This window comes from Oncorhynchus clarkii, chromosome 21 (assembly GCF_045791955.1).
Source record: "Oncorhynchus clarkii lewisi isolate Uvic-CL-2024 chromosome 21, UVic_Ocla_1.0, whole genome shotgun sequence".
Taxonomy (NCBI): Eukaryota; Metazoa; Chordata; class Actinopteri; order Salmoniformes; family Salmonidae; genus Oncorhynchus; species Oncorhynchus clarkii.
The window spans coordinates 27,658,143-27,682,882 of record NC_092167.1 but is presented as its reverse complement, the minus strand read 5'-3'; the positions used below and the strand labels follow the sequence as shown (position 1 = coordinate 27,682,882).

At 43.3% G+C, this 24,740-nt stretch overlaps 1 protein-coding gene across 4 annotated transcripts in view; it reads right to left on the bottom strand.

Annotated features, from left to right (window-relative positions):
- Positions 1–24,740, bottom strand: part of LOC139378814 (collagen alpha-6(IV) chain-like) — a 166,629-nt gene that overhangs the window by 11,015 nt on the left and 130,874 nt on the right. For 2 of the 4 annotated variants that reach the window (XM_071121334.1, XM_071121333.1), the window contains exons 16-36: positions 24,684–24,737; positions 24,350–24,419; positions 24,150–24,257; positions 23,836–23,985; positions 21,949–22,050; positions 15,851–16,008; positions 15,421–15,603; positions 15,067–15,253; positions 13,186–13,227; positions 12,194–12,265; positions 11,977–12,084; positions 10,689–10,907; positions 10,230–10,391; positions 5,458–5,628; positions 5,025–5,168; positions 4,682–4,804; positions 4,063–4,244; positions 3,900–3,963; positions 3,465–3,647; positions 3,174–3,281; positions 2,788–2,979 (exon numbers count right to left, since the gene is read on the bottom strand). In XM_071121334.1, coding sequence (XP_070977435.1) covers positions 2,788–2,979; positions 3,174–3,281; positions 3,465–3,647; positions 3,900–3,963; positions 4,063–4,244; positions 4,682–4,804; positions 5,025–5,168; positions 5,458–5,628; positions 10,230–10,391; positions 10,689–10,907; positions 11,977–12,084; positions 12,194–12,265; positions 13,186–13,227; positions 15,067–15,253; positions 15,421–15,603; positions 15,851–16,008; positions 21,949–22,050; positions 23,836–23,985; positions 24,150–24,257; positions 24,350–24,419; positions 24,684–24,737 — 2,782 coding nt within the window. The remainder of the gene's footprint in view (positions 1–2,787; positions 2,980–3,173; positions 3,282–3,464; positions 3,648–3,899; positions 3,964–4,062; positions 4,245–4,681; positions 4,805–5,024; positions 5,169–5,457; positions 5,629–10,229; positions 10,392–10,688; positions 10,908–11,976; positions 12,085–12,193; positions 12,266–13,185; positions 13,228–15,066; positions 15,254–15,420; positions 15,604–15,850; positions 16,009–21,948; positions 22,051–23,835; positions 23,986–24,149; positions 24,258–24,349; positions 24,420–24,683; positions 24,738–24,740) is intronic. The other 2 variants (XM_071121336.1, XM_071121335.1) reach the window with 1 other exon arrangement.

Sequence of the window (24,740 nt, the reverse complement as noted above, 5' to 3'; positions counted from 1 at the left end):
TGTGGTCGGACCATCAGATAATTGGTATACACATTACTCTTACAGAATTTCCGCAAGGTCGAGGATATTGGACATTTTATCAGAGCCTACTGGATGACACTTTGTTTTTAACCAAGACAGAATAATTTATAACTGACTTTGTCCTACATAACATAGGTACAGCAGATCACTTTATTGTATTGGACACTTTTAAATGTGTCTTTAGAGGCCATGCAATTCAATACTCATCTTTAAAACAAAAACAATTTTGGTGAAAATATTTATATTAACAAAGGAAATAGAGGAACTAACAGTGCAGATAGATAGCAAATAAAAACTGTACCATTGAGTTACAGAATAAGTTAGAAGAAAAAAAACCAAAACTGGAGGAACTTATTCAAGAAAGGTCATGTGTAATATTATAACTGGATCGAATATGAGGGTAATTGCACCAAATTATTTTCTAATCTTCAACACAGAAATGCTCCCAAAAATAATTTACAGAGGCCTGTTACACACTAACTGAAGTTAATTGTAAATACTTTTTTTCTGTTAATATGGTTAACTTCACAGCTGTACAGAAAGACTCATGTGAAGGCCAAATTACAGAGGAGAAAATTCTTGATACAATTAAAGCCTTTAAGTCTGGGAAAACGCCAGGGCTGGATGACATACCAGTTGAGGCATATCAAACCTTTTTTCGATGTACTGAGAGGTCCGTTATTAGCATGTTTTAACCACTCCTATAAAAATAGTAGACTATCAGATACTTAGCAAGGACCCAGGTGGTAAATATAAAGATCCAGTCCACCTAAAAAACTGGAGACCCCTTACACTTCAGTGTTGCGATGCCAAAATCCTAGCAAAATGCATAGAAATAAAAAAGGTATTGTCGGACATTATTCATCCTAATCAGACAGGTTTTGTACATGGACAATACATTGGAGATAATATAAGACAAGTACTGGAAACAAGAAGACACTATGAAAAATCTGGGAAACCAGGCCTGGTATTCATAGCTGACTATGAAAAGGCCTTTGATAAACCACAACTGGAATTTATATATGAATGCCTGGACAATTTTAATTTACGAGAAACTCTTATACAATGGGTTAAAGTTATGTATAGTAACCCCAGGTCTAAAATGGTAAATAATAGCTACTTCTCAGAAAGTATTAAAATGTCAAGAGGAATAAAACAAGGTTGTCCACTATCAGCATATTTATTTATTATGGCCATCATTTCGATAGCTATTATTAAAATCAGATCCAACAATAATATCAAGGGACGAGAAATCCAGGGCTTAAAAAAACAAAGTTGTGAGAGGTTGGATCCCATAGCTTTATAGAGGATCTAGATCATTTCTCTAACCTCTCTGGATTAAAAACAAATTATGATATGTAAACCATATTACATATTGGATCGCTAAAAAATACTACTTTTACATTACCGTGTATTTTACCAATAAAATGGTCTGACGGCGAAGTGGACATACTCGATATTCATATCCCAAAATAAAGAAATTCTCTCACTACAATACATTTTAATAGACAGTTAGCCAAATTAGATGAGATCTTGCAAACACGGCGAGGACAACACCTGTTTATTTGTGGAAAAATCAGCCTAATTTATTCTTTAGTCATACCCAGTTTATCTATTTACTTATGGCCCTGCCTACACCTAACGATTTGTTTTTAATTATATGAGCACATTTTTTTCAATTTATTTGGAACGACAAGCCAGACAAAATTAAACAGCCTTTTTATATAATGAATATGAATTCGGAGGGCTAAAATGATTAAATATTAAAGCATAGTACCTTTCTCTAAAGGCATACAAAACTAAAATTAAAACTGTTTCTCTAGCAGATTAGTAAGAATTGCTCACCCCATGTTCAAGAATGCCTGTTTCCCTTCATTCAGATTACAACCTCTCGCTTTCGGTTATTTGACAATGAAATAATCTCCAAAATATTGCTACTTTTAAAACAAGCCAAAGAAAGCTGGTTGCAATTTCAGTTGAATAAACCACAAAAGACATAACAAATATTAGTCTTGAGTTCAAATATACTAATTGATAAAAAACATATATAATCTTTGTAATCTATATCATAAATAGGACTGATGGAGTTATGTCACACATGCAGTTAACAAACATATATGGACATTTCTGCTCTATCCGAAATTACAATCAAATGACTGCAGCATTGCAACAAAAAAATGTAGGAGTTATGTGGAAAGGGGAGAAGGTAAGGAACTTGTTGGCCCTGCATTAAAGACCAAAATAGTCTAAAGAAAATTGTGAAAGTATTTAAGTAAAAATACTTTAAAGTACTAGATGAGATGAGCTTGGATTGGTCTGCCATGTAGCACGCTTCTGTCTATAACATGTGCTGTTCAGTATGTGTTGACAGTCCTTTCTACTGCGCCGTTTTTGGCAAAAGTCAAGTGGTCTGAATACTTTCCGAAGGCACTGTATATTATCTATGTCTGTGTGACCAACCAGTGTTCGAAACCCTGGTCTTCTGCATGCCACAAGACTGTGTTAGCCCGCTGAGCTAAAGCATAGGCATTAGCTCGGGGAGCTAACACAAGTCTATAGGCAGTGTTAGGGTTGGAGTCGGTCATCACGTTACTCATCAAGGTTACTCATCTACGCTCATCTGTGCTTCTACCCCTGCATTGCTTGCTCTTTGGGCTTGTAAGCCAGCTATCTTTAAAGCACTTTGTGACTACTGACAATATAAAACATGTTATAAAATACATTTGATTGATTATTTGATTGACTGATTGATTGATCTTTCCTCACCTGACTCTCCTCTAGCTCCCTTCTCTCCGTTGTACCCAGGTCCACCTGGGATGGAGGAGCCCCTCTCTCCCTTCAGACCGGCTGCTCCAGGAGTGCCGGGACGACCCCCCTCACTATAACCTGGGGTTCCTGGTAGACCCTTGGGTCCGGCCAGTCCGTTGAGCCCATCAAGACCAGGAGATCCCGGCAGACCTTGAGAAAGAATACTATTATTGCATTATAATATCGCCTAAAATAAAATGGCATACTAAAGTTATGTTAGAGCAAGCCATGTCAGTTTAAGATAAAGAACCATATTCTCTCAGGCCAATGATGCTGTATTAGAAATGGTAATATGTGGCATGGAAAAGCTAGAGGAGACTATGGTTCATAGTGTCTAAACAAACCTTTCTCTCCAGGTGTTCCAGGGAAGCCGGAGCGGCCAGGCGTCCCGTCTAGACCTCTTCCTCCTGGGTATCCGTTCAGACCCTTAGCGCCGGTGAAACCAGGGGTACCTGAGAAGGGGAGACCCCCAAAAAACACACCAGGGAACATGTGTGAGCACAAATGAATGTAAAGAAAATATTAATAACGATAAGGTTTCTTTCCCTCTTTTTTTCTATATCACTTCCTGTGACATGATTAACCTGTGTGACCTTTATGACATCACTTCTGGTGACATTATCACCCCGACTCACCCATTTGTCCGGGTATTCCTCGATCTCCCGGTGCTCCCTTCTGTCCGTTGAACCCAGGGCCGCCTGCGAAACCGTTGTCCCCGGGGGCGCCTTTAGCACCTGGGTCGCCTGAGTAACCAGGGGTTCCGGCCTCACCTTTAGCTCCGGGACCTCCGGGGTAGCCGGACGAGTCACCTCTCTCACCTGAGAACCATACAATATACAGGTAAGAACTTAACCAATATAAAACCTTTACACTGAAAAGGTACAGGAAAGAATGGCAGAGATAACAGAATACAACAGGTAAGAGAATACAGTTAAGAGAATAGCACAGATAAGAGACCAACAATTGTAAGGGACTACAGTTAAGAGAATAGCACAGGGAAGAGACCAACATAGGTACAGTAAGATGACATGAGGTTCACAGATACAACAGGTGATGTGACCGCTACTCACCTTTGGCACCTGGCTGACCAAGGACTCCGGGGTTTCCAGGGAAACCAGGTTCGCCATCGTCACCCTACAGAACAATAATATGTCAAACTCAGTATAACATCAACTACCACTTCTGTCTACAACATCACTGTTAAACTCTTTGTATGGTGGTGTATGTGCCTACCCTAGGTCCAGGCATGCCAGGGAAGCCGATGATGCCGGGAGATCCTTTAGGCCCTGGGTAGCCTGGCCCGGCTGGGCGTCCGGGGATACCAGGAAGTCCTTGTTCTCCTTTAGCCCTGTCAGCATAACCAGGCAGCCCGGGCAAACCCTGTCGACCAGGCAGCCCTGGGAAACCCTTGTCACCTGTGGACAGGGAGGCACAAAATGGAGGATGTAGGAGCTTGTCGGTGATAAGCATTTGATCCTTAATGGCGGCTGAAGGAGCTTGTTGGTGACACATGTTTAGCACAAAATGGCTGCTGCAGGAGCTTGATGGTGGCCAGGTTGAAGATATCCAGTTTAGGACAACGTAATAATTCCAAGAGGATGCTTTTGAAAATAAACAGATTCATAGGACTAGCACCGTTGCTAAATAGCATCTCTGGTCCGATTGTTTAGAAATCTTCCTCATTTACTCAAAGAGTGATGGGATATTAGAACTCTCTTGTATTAACCTTTGTTATCTTCAGCCTCAGTTGGTGGCTCACATTTTGTAACAAAATGGCAGATGTAAGACCTTGTTGGTGACACACATTTGGCACAAAACGGATGACAATGTTGATTTGTAGCCTACCACCTACCTCTAGGTCCAGGGAAACCGGGTAGACCGTTGGCACCATTGTCGCCCATCTGTCCCTTCTCAATGTACTCAACTCTGACGGGCAGAGAGGGTGCGCCGGGTGGACCAGCGTTACCTCTGTCACCTGGAACACACACACATAGAGAGAAGCCACATCATTCAGTTTCTCTTTGAACCAAATAACACAGTTAGGGTTTGAACCAGCCACAGAAATACATTGGTGAAACTAAACCAAAAGAAAAGTACTGTGAGACTAATTCATCATGTCCTATTAAAATGATATTCTACTCCCTATCCACTCCCTTCCCATCATTCCCTTAGTTCTGTCATTCCCAATCCCGTACCTTTAGGTCCCGGCCCTCCGAAATCTCCGGGCAGACCGTCTCTTCCTGAGAATCCGGGAGCTCCTTTCCCTCCGGGACCTCCAGGTCTTCCAGGGTTACCTGGCATTCCGGGGAAACCCACCAGTCCGGGGTAACCGCTCTCGCCTGTGAACAGGAAAGGGGTCATGATTAGAAAATGGCCCGTGGATCTGACTAATATCCACTTTAGATCGACGTTTCCAAGCCAAATAAACATCAATAGAGCAATAGTAGGTATGGGTCCAATTACTCTAGTCATCTCTCTAAAAATGCCAAGTGCCCGACGTGGCTCTGGTTAAAAATAGTGCACTGAACGGTGTAATTTGAGATTTGCACTATTGTGAGTGTCCACCCTACCTTGGCTTGGAAGTTAGCTATGGAGGTGTCTATGTTTGGTTATCCACCACCACCTTACCCTTTCTTCCTGGTCCCCCAGGGATGCCGTCTCTTCCCCCGGGGCCCGGTGGTCCTGGAAGACCCCTGAGTCCTGGAGAGCCATCGCCTCCTGGTTCTCCTGGTTGTCCCTTCATCCCAGCTGGGCCTGGAAAGCCTGCATCACCTCTGGCTCCCTTCACACCGGGGTAGCCTGGGCGGGGAGGGAGAGGACAGCGAGTCAGGCATAACTCTTTCCTCTGAAAAACAATAGTGCATTAAAGTAAAATAATTGTTCAAATAGGGGAGGGAGAAAGTGCTGATTTATAAACATATGACATAAAAATAACAAAATGTACCATAACTTACCTTTATTGCACTGTTAAAAACTTACCTTATTGTGACATATACTACAATCATATTCAGTATCTAAATTACATTATAAACTGGGTGGTTTAAGCCCTGAATGCTGATTGGTAGACAGCCGTTGTGTATCAGACCGCAGTTATGACATTTATTTTATAATAGCAACAAGGCACCTTGGGGGTTTGTGCTATATGGCCAATATACCACGGCTAATGGCTGTATCCAGGCTCTCCGAGTTGTGTAATGCATAATAACAGCCTAAAGTATGTGGACACCTGCTCATCGAACATCTCATTCCGAAACAATGCCCAATAATATAGAGTTGATCCTCCCTTTGCTGCTATAAAAGCCTCCACTCTTCTGGGAAGGCTTTCCACTCGATGTTGGAACATTGCTGCGGGGACTTGCTTTCATTCAGCCACAAGAGCATTAGTGAGGTCAGGCACTGATGTTGGGCAATTAGGCCTGGCTCGCATTTCTGTATGGACCTCGCTTTGTGCACGGGGGCCTTGTCATGCTGAAACAGGAAAGGGTCTTCCTCAAACTGTTGTCAAAAAGTTGGAAGCACAGAATTGTCTAGAATGTCATTGTATGCTGTAGTTGGCACTATGCATTGGGGCAGGTAGCATTCTCCAGGCAACCACCAAAACCAGATTTGTCCGTCAAACTGCCAGATGGTGAAGGGTGATTCATCACTCCAGAGAATGCGTTGCCAATAGGTTTCCAATGGTCCAATTACATCACTCCAGCCGTTCCTTCCAGTGGCAGTTTGGAACTCTGTATTGAGTATTGCGACCGAGGACAGACGATTTGTACGAGCTACGCGCTTCAGCACTCAGCGGTCACATTCTGTGAGCTTGTGTGGCCTACCACTTCGCGGCTGAGCCGTTGTTGCTCCTAGACGTTTCCACTTCACAATAACAGCATTTACAGTTGGCCGGGGCAGCTCTAGCAGGACAGACATTTTACGAACTTACTTGCTGGAAAGGTGGCATCCTGTGACGGTGCCACGTTGAAAGTCTCTGAGCTCTTCAATAAGGCCAACCTACTGCCAATATTTGTCTATGGAGATTGCATGGCTATGTGCTCAATTTTATACACCTGTCAGCAACAGGTGTGGCTGAAATAGCCGAATCCACTAACTTAGGGGTGTCCACAAACTTTTCTATACAGTACCAGTCAAAAGTTTGGACACCTACACCTACTCATCACCTATTCAAGGGTTTTTCTTTATTTTTTACTATTTTCTACATTATAGAATAATAGTGAAGACATCACAACGATGAAATAACACATATGGAATCATGTAGTAACCAAAAAAGTTTAAAACAAATCAAAATATATTTTATATTTGAGATTCTTCAAAGTAGCCACCCTTTGCCTTGATGACAGCTTTGCACACTCTTGGCATTCTCTCAACCAGCTTCATGAGAAATACTTTTCCAACAGTCTTGAAGGAGTTCCCATATATGCTGAGCACTTGTTGACTGCTTCACTCTGCCGTCCAACTCATCCCAAACCATCTCAGTTGGGTTGAGGTCGGGTGATTGTGGGTGATCAGGGTGAAAAAATAAACACCCTTTGCCTTGATGACAGCTTTTTGCACTCTTGGCATTTTCTCAACCAGCTGGAATGCATTTTCAGTTAACAGTTAACAGTGCCAATCAGTTGTGTTGTAACAAGGTAGGGGTGGTGTACAGAAAATAGCCCTATTTGGTAAAAGAGCAAGTCCATATTATTCAAGAACAGCTCAAATAAGCAAAGACAAACGACAGTCCATCATTACTTCAAGACATGAAGGTCAGTCAATACGGACAATTTCAAGAACTTTGAGAGTTTCTTCAAGTGCAGTCGCAAAAATCATCAAGTGCTATGATGGGGCGGCAGGGTAGCCTAGTGGTTAGAGCATTGGACTAGTAACCGGAAGGTTGCAAGTTCAAATCCCCTGAACAGGCAGTTAACCCACTGTTCCTAGGCCGTTATTGAAAATAAGAATTTGTTCTTAACTGACTTGCCTAGTTAAATAAAGGTAAAAAATAAATAAATAAAAACTGGCTCTCATGAGGACCGCCACAGGAATGGAAGACCCAGAGTTACCTCTGCTGCAGAGGATAAGTTCATTAGAGTTACCAGCTTCAGAAATTGCAGCCCAAATAAATGCTTCACAGAGTTCAAGTAACAGACATCTCAACATCAACTGTTCAGAGGAGACTGCGTGAATCAGGCCATCATGGTCAAATTGATGCAAAAGAAAACACTACTGAAGGACACCAATAATGAGAAGAGACTTGCTTGGGCCAAGAAACACGAGCAATGGACATTAGACTGGTGGAAATCTGTCCTTTGGTCTGATGGGTCCAAATTTGACATTTTTGGTTCCAACCGCCGTGTCTTTGTGAGACACGGTGTGGGTGAACGGATGATCTCCGCATGTGTGTTTCCCACCGTAAAGCATGGAGGACGAGGTGTTATGGTGTGGGGGTGCTTTACTGGTGACACTGTCTGTGATTTATTTAGAGTTCAAGGCACACTTAACCAGCATTGCTACCACAGCATTCTACAGCGATACGCCATCCCATCTGGTTTGGGCTTAGTGGGACTATCATTTGTTTTTCAACAGGACAATGACCCAACACATCTCCAGGCTGTGTAAGGGATATTTGACCGAGAGGAGAGTGATGGAGTGCTGCATCAGATGACCTGGCCTCCACAATCACCCGACCTCAATCAAATTGAGATGGTTTGGGATTTGTTGAACCGCAGAGTGAAGGAAAAGCAGCGAACATGTGCTCAGCATATGTGGGAACTCCTTCAAGACTGTTGGAAAAGCATTCCAGGTGAAGCTGGTTGAGAGAATGCCAAGAGTGTGAAAACCTGTCATCAAGGCAAAGGGTGGCTATTTGAAGAAAGTCAAATATAAAATATGTTTTGATTTGTTTAACACTTTTTTGGTTACTACATGATATGTGCTATCTCATAGTTTTGATGTCTTCACTATTATTCTACAATGTAGAAAATAGTAAAAATAAAGAAAATCATTGAATGAGTGTGTCCAAACCTTTGACTGGTACTGTATACAGTGTATTTTGGCCATATACCACACCCCCTCTGGCTTTATTGCTTAATTATTGTAGTTCAGAATGCAAACAAGTCACGCGAACAAGAATGTAAATACATGTTCAGTTACACTGTTTCATGACATAGTTTAAGCTGCAATTGCACTTAAATTGAGAGAAAGCATGGAATATGAGATTGATAAATGTAAATTATTCCTGCTGGTTTACATAGTTACAGGTTACATTCAAATCTCTTATCAAGGGATGAAAAACGATCATGCCAAAATTCATGATAAAATTACACTCAAGTGCAATTCCAGAGTACAATTAGATAGCTCAACCACATGACAAATACCCTTTTGGAAGCCTTCTATGGTTTCAGTCTTCTATATGTTTCTAGAACAGGCTTTTAGGTTCGTAGGTTGAGGTGAGTCGGTTGGATGGTTATGAGGGTAAGGGTTCACACAAGCCTATCAATGTTACAGCGACACACACAATTGCTCCTATGTTTAGTTAGGGTTGCAAAATTCTGGTAAAATTCCCAGGATTTACAGAAATCCTTGTTGGAAGATCCATGAAATCAGGTAGGAATACGAAGGAAATCCGGGAATCTTCTAACCAGGATTTTTGGAAAACCTGAGAATTTTGGGAAAGTTTCCGGAAATTGGCAATCCTAGGTTTAGTAGAGCTCCAACATGAAGATTGCACCTAGAAGATTAGTGCTACCTGAAAAAATACTATGAAGTTCAACAACTTTCCATCTCTTTCTTTGGACTCAAATGCTTAAGGTTTAGAACAGTTCTTAGTTCTAGAAGCCAGTTGTTCTAAAATGGAGAATTCCAAATCGCATGGAGCAGTTAGAGTTGATAAGATGGGCGGAGGAGGCAAGCGTTAGAGCGACTGGTCTAAGACGGAGCGGGGGGGATGAAGGGACGCAGGGAAGGGAGTAGCTCACCTTGACAGCCTAGGGAGAGACCCATCACCAAGAAGAGAGGGATGGAGTGATGATAATGACGGATGTAGGTGATTAGGGACGGTGCAGGAAGAGAGGAAGAAGGGGGAGAAGGACGAGGAGATGGAAAAGACAGAGAGAGGTGAGAGGAAACGCTTTTGGGGATGGAGATCACAAACAGGCAACCAGTGGAAACGGACTGAAGGATCAAATAAAAATAGAGAGAACATGTCAATAAAGGAGAGGAGTGGTGGGGAGCATTCACAATCAACACACAGGCATGGAGGAAAGAGTCTCTGTCTGTTCACGCTGTGGGCTAAAACGACTAGGAGATGCCTGGGATCTGGAATCAATTGATTCAATGGATTAATGACAACATTCCCAAACATATCCAAAATTCCGGAAATCCTACGACATTCCCCTTGTTTTCCCGATTCTCACCTGGAGGTCCGGTTAATCCTCTGCTTCCGGCTGGTCCGGCAGGACCGGGAAATCCACCCGGTCTGCCCTCTCCGGGAAGTCCAGGAAGACCTGGAGTTCCGGGGTAGCCTTCTGTACCACGCTCACCCTTAGCGCCGGAAACACCGGACCGCCCGTCAAAACCTGGAGGAATACAGGACACAGGGTAAAATACAGCAGGACACACAGGAACATACAGTACAGATACACAGAGCCACATAGAAACATATATCCCCTGCTGAATAAAAACATCCATGTGGGCATTATAAAGGCCTTATGAGGGCTTCATTGAACCTTTGAATTTGTAGGTAGCTCAGTGTTCCCCATTTTCATATCGAGACGGACAGAAAGTTTGATCAATAGATAGATACATAGCTTACTTTACTGATCCCCAAAGGGTAATTGATCAGATTATTAGTTCATTATCATGCTGAGACCCACCTGGTCCTCCAGGTGGTCCCGATGCTCCTCGCTCTCCCTTGTCTCCTGGTCCTCCGGGAAACCCAGGTGATCCAGGGAGACCTGTTGAGGCCCCCAGAACCTCCCCCGGCTGCCCCTTTTCCCCCGGCCTCCCCAGGAACCCGTTTTTCCCTGGGGCCCCTGGACGGCCCTCGCCTGGGATACCTGGGACGCCCGCATCTCCTCTGGGGCCAGGGAAACCTGGGGGAGGGGGATAAAGTAGGTTAAATTCAATATATCATTATTTTCACTATTACTGTATGTACAGTATGCCATTTAGCAGACACTAAAGGTAATTTGTGTTGGCAGCAAACAAACGAGTGAGTAGAAGTAATTGAAAAACTCAGTCAACTTCATTCAGTAAATATTTATGGTCACTAATTGGCAGCAATGGACCACAGATGTCAGTGGTCACTAGAACAGAGAAGAGTGGTGATATTGTCAAGGCTAATTAACATGAGCTCATGGGAACAAGAACATTAGACTATAAAGTCATATCTTATAAATATCAACAATGGACGATAGATATCAAGTTTTAATCAGATTAGTGGTGACTAGATGGTCATGCTTGAAAAGAGAAGAGTGGAGATATTGTTGAAGCTAAATCAAATCAAATCAAATCAAATCAAATTTTATTTGTCACATACACATGGTTAGCAGATGTTAATGCGAGTGTAGCGAAATGCTTGTGCTTCTAGTTCCGACAATGCAGTAATAACCAACAAGTAATCTAACTAACAATTCCAAAACTACTGTCTTGTACACAGTGTGAGGGGATAAAGAATATGTACATAAGGATATATGAATGAGTGATGGTACAGAGCAGCATAGGCAGATACAGTAGATTGTATCGAGTACAGTATATACATATGAGATGAGTATGTAAACAAAGTGGCATAGTTAAAGTGGCTAGTGATACATGTATTACATAAGGATACAGTCGATGATATAGAGTACAGTATATACGTATGCCTATGAGATGAATAATGTAGGGTAAGTAACATTATATAAGGTAGCATTGTTTAAAGTGGCTAGTGATATATTTACATCATTTCCCATCAATTCCCATTACTAAAGTGGCTGGAGTTGAGTCAGTGTCAGTGTGTTGGCAGCAGCCACTCAATGTTAGTGGTGGCTGTTTAACAGTCTGATAGCCTTGAGATAGAAGCTGTTTTTCAGTCTCTCGGTCCCAGCTTTGATGCACCTGTACTGACCTCGCCTTCTGGATGAAGGGGTATGACATGGGTATGACATGAGCTGTGTTAGTCACCTTGTGGTCCAGGCTGACCTCCGAAGCCAGGGTCTCCCCTCTCTCCCTTCCCTCCATCAAAGCCGGGCCGACCGGGACCCCCTGGGAAACCTGGCTCGCCCTTGGGACCTACACACACACACACACACACACACACACACACACACACAACTTCCATGTAAAAAATAATAATCACGAAACAGGAAGTGTTGCCATGGTGATGCTGTCTATATGTTACCTGTTCTTCCAGGTATTCCTGGGTAGCCGGGTTCTCCGTCCTCGCCAGGTAGACGACAAGGGACCGTCAACCCTAGTAACAGCCAGTCAGATCAAGGTTAGCACGCATGCACACACACACACACACACACACACACACACACACACAGGGCTGGAGTAAAGCCCTCTATTCCTCAGTCAAACTGATACAATGCCATTATAATATTAAAGTACTTCAATTAAAAAAACTACACTAATGTAAGTCTCATTGGCTACCCTCCCATCGCCCTCCCCCCTCCCTATTGGTTAAGCACTTAGCAGAGGCGGAGCTTAACACATGCACCAGGGTTCAGCAGCTCTGATTGGAGGAGAAGGAGTGAAGTAATGCACTGCTACATGCCAATGGCCACCGAAAGCTCCCAACCATTTTCTGACAGAGGAAGAGAGTTGTACTGTAGTTCGGAACTTAGCTCTGGTCCAGGGCGATACACGCGGCTTGCTGTTGCTGAGCCAGCCAGCCTCACGTAATGTCCTGGACCAGAGCTACTTGGAACTCAAACCTGGGAAGAATGTTCCTCATCAAGTGTCAATCATCAACTGATTCAAGCCCACTGGAATCCCAATCATACGGGGAAACAAGGAGCCTCCATTGGTGACAGCATGAACAAATGTGTTGAGTAAATTACAATTCTGTCCATTGAAGAGTTCAGTTGCTCCTTTCTCTACCATTACATGCTTTGAATGAGCACATGGGGTGTTTCATCCAACCAATAGCCACAGAATGATCTAGTATCTCCTGAGCCACAGGTACACAGTACGTGGACAACCGTCTGCCATCCATTTTGGCACCAAAACGTTCCATAACAATGACATACAAATTGAATCCTATTGACTTGGAACTCCCGGTGCCGAAATGGCTGCCATTGGAACTGAATCTGAAACAGAGCTGGCCTTAAAGACTATATCTAGGGCTCTGGGGTTCTTTGTCAAGGGCCGTTCTCTTTAACTTCTCACCTCCCTCTGCGTCATTAACCCCCTCCTGCCCACAGCTGTCACCTGGTCAGACAAACATGCACAGGGTCAGAGTGATGGAAGGATGGAGATGGAGGGATGGATGAAGAGAGAGAGAGAGAGAGAGAGAGAGAAATATAAAGTGTGAGTCAGAGAGAGAGAGAGTGGAAGAGAGAGGAAAGAGAGGGAGAGTGGAAGAGAGAGTGGAAGAGAGAGCGAGGAAGAGAGAGAGAGATGTACTAGTGGAAGAGAGAGAGTGAGAGAGAGCGAGAGAGGAAGAGAGAGGAAGAGAGAGAGGAAGAGAGGAAGAGAGAGGAAGATTAGAGAGAGCGTGAGGAAGAGAGAGAGCGCGGGGGGGGGGGGGGGGGGATACAGGGAGGACAGGACGGCAGAGGACAAGCCAATCAAGGTCATTCAGGTAATTTGCATACAGTCACGCAAATCTATGCATAAGCCAGTTAAAAATCATTCAAACAAACAAACAGCAAATCAGAGGTCAGAGATTAAGCATTCAGTTCAGGCATAAGCAAAGTAAAAATCATTCTGAGATGGTTGGTCAAGGTTATTCTCTTTCAGAAGAGGACAAAGAGAGGGAGAGAGTGGCAAATATGAACAAAATGATAAAGATATCATAATAGCTTAGTCGGCAAAAAAAAAAAAAGGGTCACATCATGTGTTTTGCCCTCTTTTGTTTTGCAACCTTTCCTCATTCTCTCTCTTCAAAAAAGAATAACGTATCGTTTTAAAAAAGATCATTGAATCCGTTTCAGCATTAGCATTGTTGTATCAGAAAACGTAGGCAAGTCACACGCACGTTCATTCGTATGAGTGGCAAAATGCTGTTGGGTTTTGTGTCATTCAATCTCAGAGAAGCCGTAGCGAGCTAGCCTCATGTCTATTGCAATTAAAACATCTTTCATTACAAGTAAGGTGTCCATCTTAGGACAGCCTCAGTGTCATCAGGAGTTGTCAATCTCCTGTATACTTACTCTAAATTATCATTACGTTAACATCCATTAACTTGTATTCATTCTTTTTAAAACATCCATTTCTTTCTCCTCTGAGATTGAAAAACCACAGTTCAGTAGTAGCCGTTATTGCGCAATCACAGCAAAGGAATTATTGTTCGTCTGTGTGAATTGATAAAGCAGCTATACTCCCAGACAAAAAGTGCTTCTGCCCCCATAGGTTAACCCTTTGAAGAACCCTTTTTGGTTCCATGAAGGACCCTTTTCACAGAGGGTTCTACATGGAACAAAAAAAGAGTTCTGGTACGGGGACAGCCGAAGAACCCTTTTGGAACCCTTTTTTCTAACAGTGTACTGTAGCTAAAGGCTGAGGTAGGTTGGCTAGAGAAGATATAAGCGATTAATGATGGGCCTTTAATCGACCAATCAACTGCCTGCAAGAGAATGAATGACGAGAGGAAAACCTTGAAGACATAGCAAGCTGCATTGGCTGCTTTAGCAACAACCTTACTACTGCTCTTGTATTGTTCTGTATGCCCCAATCGTACGTATTTTCTTTGGTGTGTCTGTAGCTACTGAAGGGCTGTGGTACTTAGGATGCATTTAGACGAGCAGCCCAATTCTGATATTTTGACCAATCACATCTGATCTTTTCACGTCAAAATCTTTTTCAGACCTGATCTGATTAGTTAAGATCAGAATTGGGCTCCCTGTCTAAACGCAGCCTTAGTTACTGAAATACTTTGTGTTGTTCGCACAATGGGAAGCAAGTGGGATTCTCAAAGTTGTTCTTTTAGACAGTTTGCCTGTTCTACGTGTAGTCTTCCTGTGGAGAGGATAGGATACACACTTTATATATACACTTTCACATTACTCTCTCTCTCTCTCCACGGCCTCCCTGTTGGATGGCACATACCTGGCGGGCCAGGTAAACCAGGTTGCCCTGGTAACCCGGTGAAGCCCGGGTCGCCTGGCAACCCGCGGGTACCGATGGTACCCTGGTAGCCAATCCCATTCTCTCCTGGTTCACCCGCGCGACCTTTGGCCCCCGAGAACCCTGGGAAACCTCTCTCTCCGACGGTTCCGTAGCCATCGACATCAGCCTGGGGAGTGGAGAGGAACAGTTCTATTACAATACACAGGACATGGCGTGTGTGGGTGTGTATCTATAAAGGTGTGTAAATGTGTGTGCCTGGGTACAGTACGTGCGCACGTGTATCTGTGTGTGTATCTATTAGTGTGTGTACATGTGTGTGTACATGTGACTCACAGGAGGCCCAGGCTGTCCAGGGAACCCAGGCAGTCCATCTCTCCCGGGTCGGCCCATGTCTCCAGGGGGGCCCTGAGGACCCAGGGCCCCCAGTTCACCCTTGATCCCCCGGCTGAACGACGGGTAGAAGGAGGCCCCCTTCTCTCCTTTACGCCCAAAGAAACCCCTCTCACCCGCACGACCCTGAGGGGAGAAGAAGAGGTGCTACCATCACATTCTGTAGTTTGTCGTCATACCTCAGATTTGTGAAGCAGACCTAGTAATGCATGTACACTTTTAATATTTGTACATTGAAACAAGGAGTGAGTAGACATAAACTGCTTCATTTTTAGAGTAAACGTACGTTTTAGCAGCATTATACTTTTACATATTTGGAGAAAATACCCCAAAACACAAGTAAGCTTCAAACAGCCAAATCCTGATCACTTACAGGTGTTCCTGGTTGTCCTCCGAAACCGGGTATGCCAGGGTCTCCGCTCTCGCCTTTACGTCCGAACCCCCCAGGTCTTCCATCAGACCCAGGAGCACCCGGTGGCCCCACCCCACCCGAGGTGCCTTCTCCCAGGCAGTTACAGTCACCCAGCTCCCCTGGACCACAGAGGAAGATGGAAGTAAGGTAAGGAGACTAAGAGATTAAGGAGATTAAGATACATTAAAGCTTTACTGTCCCAAAATTGGGCAATTTGATTTGCAGCTGTATAATAACCCAACACACTTAAGAGGTGTTGGGAAAGAACTGGGTACGATTGTTATAGTGTAAAATGAATGTACAGATGTACGATGTGTTTTTTATTTGATTTGATTGAACTTTGAATTATTCAGGGGAGCCCAATAGAGACCAGGGTCTCATTCACAACGGAGCCCTGAAAACAAACAACCCACAACATGATAATTCAATCAATCAATAAAGCAGCACAAATAAACTACAGGATTACCTCAGATACACACTACATCTCAACAACACAAATAAACTACAGGATTACCTCAGATGCACACCACATCTCAACAACACAAATAAACAACAGGATTACCTCAGATACACACTACATCTCAACAACACAAATAAACTACAGGATTACCTCAGATACACACTACATCTCAACAACACAAATAAACTACAGGATTACCTCAGATGCACACTACATCTCAACAACACAAATAAACTACAGGATTACCTCAGATGCACACCACATCTCAACAACACAAATAAACAACAGGATTACCTCAGATACACACTACATCTCAACAACACAAATAAACTACAGGATTACCTCAGATACACACTACATCTCAACAACACAAATAAACTACAGGATTACCTCAGATGCACACCACATCTCAACAACACAAATAAACAACAGGATTACCTCAGATACACACTACATCTCAACAGCACAAATAAACAACAGGATTACCTCAGATACACACTACATCTCAACAACACAAATAAACTACAGGATTACCTCAGATGCACACTACATCTCAACAACACAAATAAACTACAGGATTACCTCAGATGCACACTACATCTCAACAGCACAAATAAACTACAGGATTACCATAGATACACACTACATCTCAACAACACAAATAAACTACATTATTACCTCAGATACACACTACATCTCAACAACACAAATAAACTACAGGATTACCTCAGATGCACACTACATCTCAACAACACAAATAAACTACAGGATTACCTCAGATGCACACTACATCTCAACAACACAAATAAACTACAGGATTACCTCAGATGCACACTACATCTCAACAGCACAAATAAACTACATGATTACCTCAGATGCACACTACATCTCAACAACACAAATAAACTACAGGATTACCTCAGATGCACACTACATCTCAACAACACAAATAAACTACAGGATTACCTCAGATACACACCACATCTCAACAGCACAAATAAACTACAGGATTACCTCAGATACACACTACATCTCAACAGCACAAATAAACTACAGGATTACCATAGATACACACTACATCTCAACAACACAAATAAACTACAGGATTACCTCAGATGCACACTACATCTCAAAAACACAAATAAACTACAGGATTACCTCAGATTCACACTACATCTCAACAACACAAATAAACTACAGGATTACCTCAGATGCACACTACATCTCAACAACACAAATAAACTACAGGATTACCTCAGATACACACTACATCTCAACAACACAAATAAACTACAGTATTACCTCAGATGCACACTACATCTCAACAACACAAATACACTACATTATTACCTCAGATACACACTACATCTCAACAACACAAATAAACTACAGGATTACCTCAGATACACACTACATCTCAACAACACAAATAAACTACAGGATTACCTCAGATACACACTACATCTCAACAACACAAATAAACTACAGGATTACCTCAGATACACACTACATCTCAACAGCACAAATAAACTACAGGATTACCTCAGATACACACTACATCTCAACAACACAAATAAACTACAGGATTACCTCAGATACACACTACATCTCAACAACACAAATAAACTACAGGATTACCTCAGATACACACTACATCTCAACAACACAAATAAACTACAGGATTACCTCAGATACACACTACATCTCAACAACACAAATAAACTACAGGATTACCTCAGATACACACTACATCTCAACAACACAAATAAACTACAGGATTACCTCAGATACACACTACATCTCAACAGCACAAATAAACCACCACAATCATCCAAAACACCTGCAAGCGTCAGTGAATTCAGCCCTCATTCAGCCCTCATCAACTACCCTATTGGCACCAGGGATTCCAGATTTAACTACGTTTGTAAATGATTTCAAAACATGCAGAGACACAAGGGACCTCAAGATTTATCCAACCCTGTGAGCGGATTTGGTGCCCCATATTTTTGTTGTTGTTACTTTAACAGAGAAGCACCCCCCCACTGCACGCTCCCGCACCCCCTCCCAGCGACCAGAGAAAACACTCCCCACACTACCCCCTTCCAAGTGGGCCTGAAAGCAAATAAAGTAAAATCAGTGTAGACGAAGGGGAGGAGATAGGTTAAAGAAGGATCTTTAAGCCTTGAGACAATTGAGACACGGATGTGGGCCATTCGGAGGGTGACTGGGCAAGACAAAAGTTTTAATTGCCTTTGAACGGGGTATGGTAGTAGGTGCCATGCACACCGGTTTTAGTGTCTCAAGAACTGCAACGCTGTTGGGTTTTTCGCACTCAACAGTTTCCCGTGTGTATCAAGAATGGTCCACCACCCAAAGGACATCCAGCCAACTTGACACAGCTGTGGGAAGCAACATGGGCCAGCATCCCTGTGGATCACTTTCGACACCTTGTAGAGTCCATGAATTGAGGGCAAAAGGGGTGCAACTCAATATTAGGAAGGTGTTCCTAATGCCTTGTACACTTAGTGTGTATATTGTATGTGTTGGGCTTTATGGATTGTTTATTTGTATGTGTTGGGCTTTAGCCGAGATTATTCTTCACAGAGTCAAGTATATTTGTCTAGGCCTCAATTGTTCCACCAGCAACATTAATTCTAGCTGTCTATAATTCTAATGTTATAACTTATAATAGTATCTGTATTTACTGGCGAATTGAGAGAGAGTGAGGTGATTGCCATCTAAGAGCCAACATCTTTTTTTTGCGTCTACTCCCCCCCCGGGAGTTCGCTATCGCCGGCCCACTAACCACCGGTCCTGGTTGGCCATCATTAAGCACACCTGGACTTCATCACTTCCCTGATTACTCCCCCTTTATCTAGCACTCCGTTGTTATCCCCCATCAGGCAGTATGGTATCTGTGTTCATGTGCAGATGCTACTTTTGTGCAGGTGTTCACTCTATGCTTGTTCGTATTAAACTCATCCGGACTGCACCTGCTTCCTAAACTCCCTGCCTCTTTGTTACAGCCGGCAGTAATCGTCTGTGACTAATTGAGAGATTCAAGGCGCTGTCCTCGTTAAGTAACCTAACAGATGCAAAGCATTAGAAGTTTTTATCCGTGCACTTTCATATTCATTTTGTAACTTCACCTCAGAAGCATTTAACTGCAGGGCAGTGGAGGGAAATGCAGGACTATGTCTCGCTTATTTAGGGGACAGTTGGGATCAATCTCATTGTAAAAGGTTTCCTTGGTGTTAAATGCAGTCTGTGATCAAACTTTAAAATGTATAAGTTAAATGGTTCGAATTACGGGATGCCAAGGTCACATTTTCCCATATCCTGTTCCAGTTGAAGGTTTGTTCAGATCCAATTAGACCTGTGGACCATACTTTTTAAATGGCTAGCTCAGAATATGAGCTTTCCCAAAAGGTTGTATTTTATATTGAGCTATATAGTGGTTAGAGCGTTGGGCCAGTAACTGAAAGGTTGCTAGATCAAATCCCTGAGCTGACAAGGTAAAAATCTGTCGTTTTGCCCCTGAACAAGGCAGTTAACCCACAATTCCTAGGCCGTTATTGAAAATAAGAATTTGTATTTGTTCTTATCTTGCCTAGTTAAATAACAAAACAGAGATCAGTCCTTTCGGGAGCCCAGACAATTAATTTATAAATCCCATCATTGAATGGTTCGGTAGTTGGGTTCCCCAAGGGAGTCCATAGGCCAGCTTAACGAATTTGCCTGGTACTGTGAGGCATCTTTCAAATCTTGGAAGGTTCTCAAACCATTACTGTCTATGATATCTGCAAGGGTGTGGATTCCACATTTTGACCATTGGGGGAGAGGGGGTGGGGGTGCAAAAGGCCACCCTCCGGATCACAAGGCGTTATTGTGAAATGTTGGAGTATGGGCGTGCCATTTTCATTCCCAGTAACATTGTTATGAAATTTTCTGCCAAATAAAAATTGTGTGAGAAATAATAGGTTAAAAACATAGATGACATTGTTTAAGAGATATTTCAGTGACGACCAACTCTTCAAGAGCAATAGGAGACACCATCTTTCTCTAAATACTCAGGCAGAACGATCTCTAAACCAATTTAGGATGTGACAAAATGCTACTGCCTGGAAATACAAATGTAAAGTTTGGTACGGATAGTCCTTCATCTTTCCCTCTTTGCAAGTTTGTTTATTTGACCTTTATTTGTTTATTTGACCTTTATTTGTTTATTTGACCTTTATTTGTTTATTTGACCTTGCCATGCACATTTTGAAAACCGCACTATGGATTCGATCCCAGTAGCCAGAAGTTGGAGACAAGGGAAGCATTGAAGTACAGAAATTCAGCCGTGGCAATATATTCATTTTGACAATAGATATTTGGCCAGTTAAAGCAACTGGGATATTAGTCTACCGATTGGGATTGCATAAGTAGAGATGGAGTCTCTCACCGGGGTCTTGAGAACCAGTAGGGCAGATTTGGTTAGATGTATTTTATAACTTAAGACAGAGCTGAATTTGTCTATGATCGACAGAGCTTTTGAGAGGGATATAGATACACTGTCTCGACGAAGTAAAATATCTTCGGCGTATAATGAGATGTCGTGATCCATAGAATTTAGACATATGGGTGTAATTTCTTTTGAGGTATGACCTACTTCAATTAAAAGAAGCTTACTTAAAAAAAAATCGCAGCTTCTTAACTAGCTCATTGGTATTCTTTTTTAAACGTAACATTTTTGTAAATCCGAAAGCCCACAAATGCCATCCAATGCATACACGTGAAACCTATCTGAAATGTTTCTAAGGGAATTCGAAGACATCATACATTTTAGTTGTTCCCACATAAAGTACCAATTTTAAATCAATATGGGCTTTCTGCAAGGCAACAAAATCAGATTGCAGCTCTAACGTAGCCTGGTCAGCAGTAGGGACAATAGTGTACATAACAGCTTAATCTGCATACAGATGAATGTTACAGGTTTCTCCAGATAGACCAATATTATTTATGTAACTAGTAAAGAGGACAGGTCGCAAAATCGACCCCTGCGGGACACCTTTAGTAATGTCGAGGTCATTTGACTTGGCACCATCAGAAAGCACACAGAATCAAAGGCCTTTGATTGGTCGAGCAATATGGCAGAGCAGTGATTCCTATGACCTAAGCAATTTAACACATTATTTAAGACAAGCGTAGCTGCTGAAACAGTGCTGTGTTCAGGTCTAAAAGCAGACTGGTGCACATTAAGAATATCATTTGAAGTAAAACATTTATTTTTTAAAAGATCTTAGCTGAGAGTTTTCCAGTGATTCTAATATTTTTGCAAGGCAAGATAGGCTACAAATTGGCCGGTAGTTATCTAGGTTATCGAAGGATCCCCACCTATGTGAAGGAGGAGGACATGCGCAGCCTTCCAGATATTAGGGATAGTCAAGGGGGGGAAGAAGGGATAGTCAAGGGGGGGAAGAAAGCTGCAGTAGAAAGGGATCCAGCAAATCAGCCCCAGCGGATTTTTAAAATTATTTTTTACATCAATTTTGTTTTTGTTGTGCGTAATGTGAATGTGTGTGTGTGTGTGTGTGTCTGTGCGTGCGTATCCTACCTTTGGGTCCCTTATATCCACTGGCTCCAGGTGGTCCCTGGGCTCCTGGTCGTCCTGGCGTTCCTGGTAGATTGTCGAACAAGTCGGTTTGGATGTTGGCTACTGCGCACACACACACACACACACACATAGATGATTCGACAAGTTGTACAGAGTAGTAGAAGTATTGGTACAAAGAACACTTACACCACTGTAGTATTTTGCGCGCGCACACACACACACACACACACACACACACACACACACACACACACACACACACACACACACACACACACACAAACACACAAACACTCTTGACCTCTAACTTAAAAACTCTGTTACTTTGGTCTGTTAGTTAGCTCATATGGAATAGGAAGGGTTGGTCAGTCTTTGGACAAAACAAACTTGTTTTGTCTCTGTGCATCACATCTGCCTTTGTTAGAATGTTTTTAGCGAGCAGGGAAACATAGCAGGAAAGTACAAAACATTTACCCATTGTTGTTCATCCTCATTTGTGGCAAAGATATCATTGGAAAATCTCTAATATTTTCTCTCTCCCATATGCCAGAGCCATTGATGTGGAGACTGTATCGGTGTACTCTATATCTATGGTCCTGCCATACGGGTGGGTAGGGAGACACCTAGTGGCCAGATGTGAGAAAGCATCTTGGATTTGAGCAACCACTCTTCCCAGCTACACTGGCATGTGCTAGTAAAGAGTGTTCTGACCACAGGTGGTTGGATGCAACTTCATTGGGGAGAACGGGCTTGTGGTCATAGCTGGAGTGGAATGAGGGGAATGGTATCAAATGCATCAAACACACAGTTTCCATGTGTATGATTTCATTCCATTCGCTCCGTTCCAGACGTTATTATGAGCCGTCCTCCCCTCAACAGCCTCCACTGGTCCTGACGGTTAGTTTAGATCAGAACCATGCGTATACATGTAGTTGTATACCTATGGCTCAGGTTTAGAAACTTGATATAGTTGAGGTATTATTTTTGTTTCGGTGGTCTGAATATTGCCATGGTAACAGCAATATCCCCACGCTGGTGGCAGGGACTACCTTCTGGTATGCTAACTTCCAGTGTTTGGCCCTTGGGCCCCATAGTGATGACCAGACAGGGGCCGCTGGACGAGTCTTCATCTCCAGGAGGACGGCACAGGACACACAGTCAGTTACATCCCTCCCTTTGTACCTTTGTTTCTTCATTTATTCCTCTGTCTTTAACTCAATCTGTCTTTAACTCAATCTGTCTTTAACTCAATCTGTCTTTAACTCAGATGTTTAATTTTTTTGTATTTTTTACCCCTTTTTCTCCCCAATTGGTAGTTACAGTCTTGTCCCGTCGCTGCAACGGGAGAGGCGAAGGTCGAGAACCGTGCGTCCTCCGAAACACGGCCCGCCGAGCCGCACTGCTTCTTGACACACTGCCCGCTTAACCCGGGAAGCCAGCCGCACCGATGTGTCGGAGGAAACACGTAAACAGCGTGCATGCGCCAGAACCCTCCCCTAACCTGGACGACGCTGGGCCATTTCGTGCGTATCGAACCAGGATCTGTAGTGACAGCTAGCACTGTGCCTTAGACCGCTGTGCCACTCGGGAGGCCACCTCAATCTGTCTTTAACGCAATCTGTCTTTAACTCAACCTCTCTTCTCTCATTCTCTCACTCCTTGTCTTTCCTCTCGCTTTGTCTCTCTCATCTTTATCACTTGAAACAAATATACTTTTTCTCTCTCTTTCGCCAACAACACTTCGGTTGAAATTAATAAAAGGTTAGACAAAAACTGGAAGCTAACAGTCACTCAGTACCTCAAACTGTTATTATCGCTATAAAGCTCCATCCCTCATCCGTCCCGCATGAAACATGACGGATATGATTATGCCGATGCGTAACATACCAGATCTGCCTGGTGGTCCGGGTGGTCCAGGGGTTCCTGGTAAGCCTTGTCCTCCTGGTTGGCCCTCAGGACCATAGCTCTGTCTGCCTGGGTTACCCCTCTCTCCCTTAGGCCCCGGTGTACCAGGGAACCCTGGGCTGCTTCCGCGACCTGGGAGAGGGTTGAGAGAGGAGAGACGAGGAGGTGAGAGGGAGAGAGGAGGGGAAAGGAGAGGTTGCCTGTATGCATGTGTGTGCCTGCGTACGCATATGCATTTGTGTGTGTGTGCTATGTGTGCGTGCCTGCGTGCATGTGTATGTGTGTCTCAGTGTTACCATCGCCGAAGGAGTCGCCTGGTCGTCCTGGTTGTCCTGGAAACCCTGGAGCTCCCGCGTCCCCTGGTTGGCCAGGGAGGCCGTCGATGCCGTTGTCACCTGGTGCTCCTGCAACCAATCAGAGGACAGGTGGTCAACAGAGGGGATTGTGGGTATCAGGCTTTTTCATGATACATAACATGTCTGTGTGTGTGTGTTACCTTGAACAGACATCCCTTGTGCGTCAGTGTAGATCGGGGGTCCGGGAGGCCCCTGTTCTCCCTGGTCACCCTAAAAACAAACAGAAGAAAATACCATGTATTTACTTCTTCACCCCCTACTGGCAGACTGGAGCCTTGCAACTCAAACCCTCAGAACAAGATGACACAATTCTGATCTTTATCCACAAATTATTGGTCTTTTGACCAATCAGATCTGCTCTTCCACCGAAAATTGGGCAAAAGATCAGAATTGTGAAAATACGGCCAATATTGCATGATATTCCATTTGTATGAAATACACAGTAATTTATTCATTTCAGAAAAAACGTATTACCTTAGGTCCTCTGTAGCCTGGTTGGCCAGGGAACCCTGGACTTCCTGTGAATCCCTT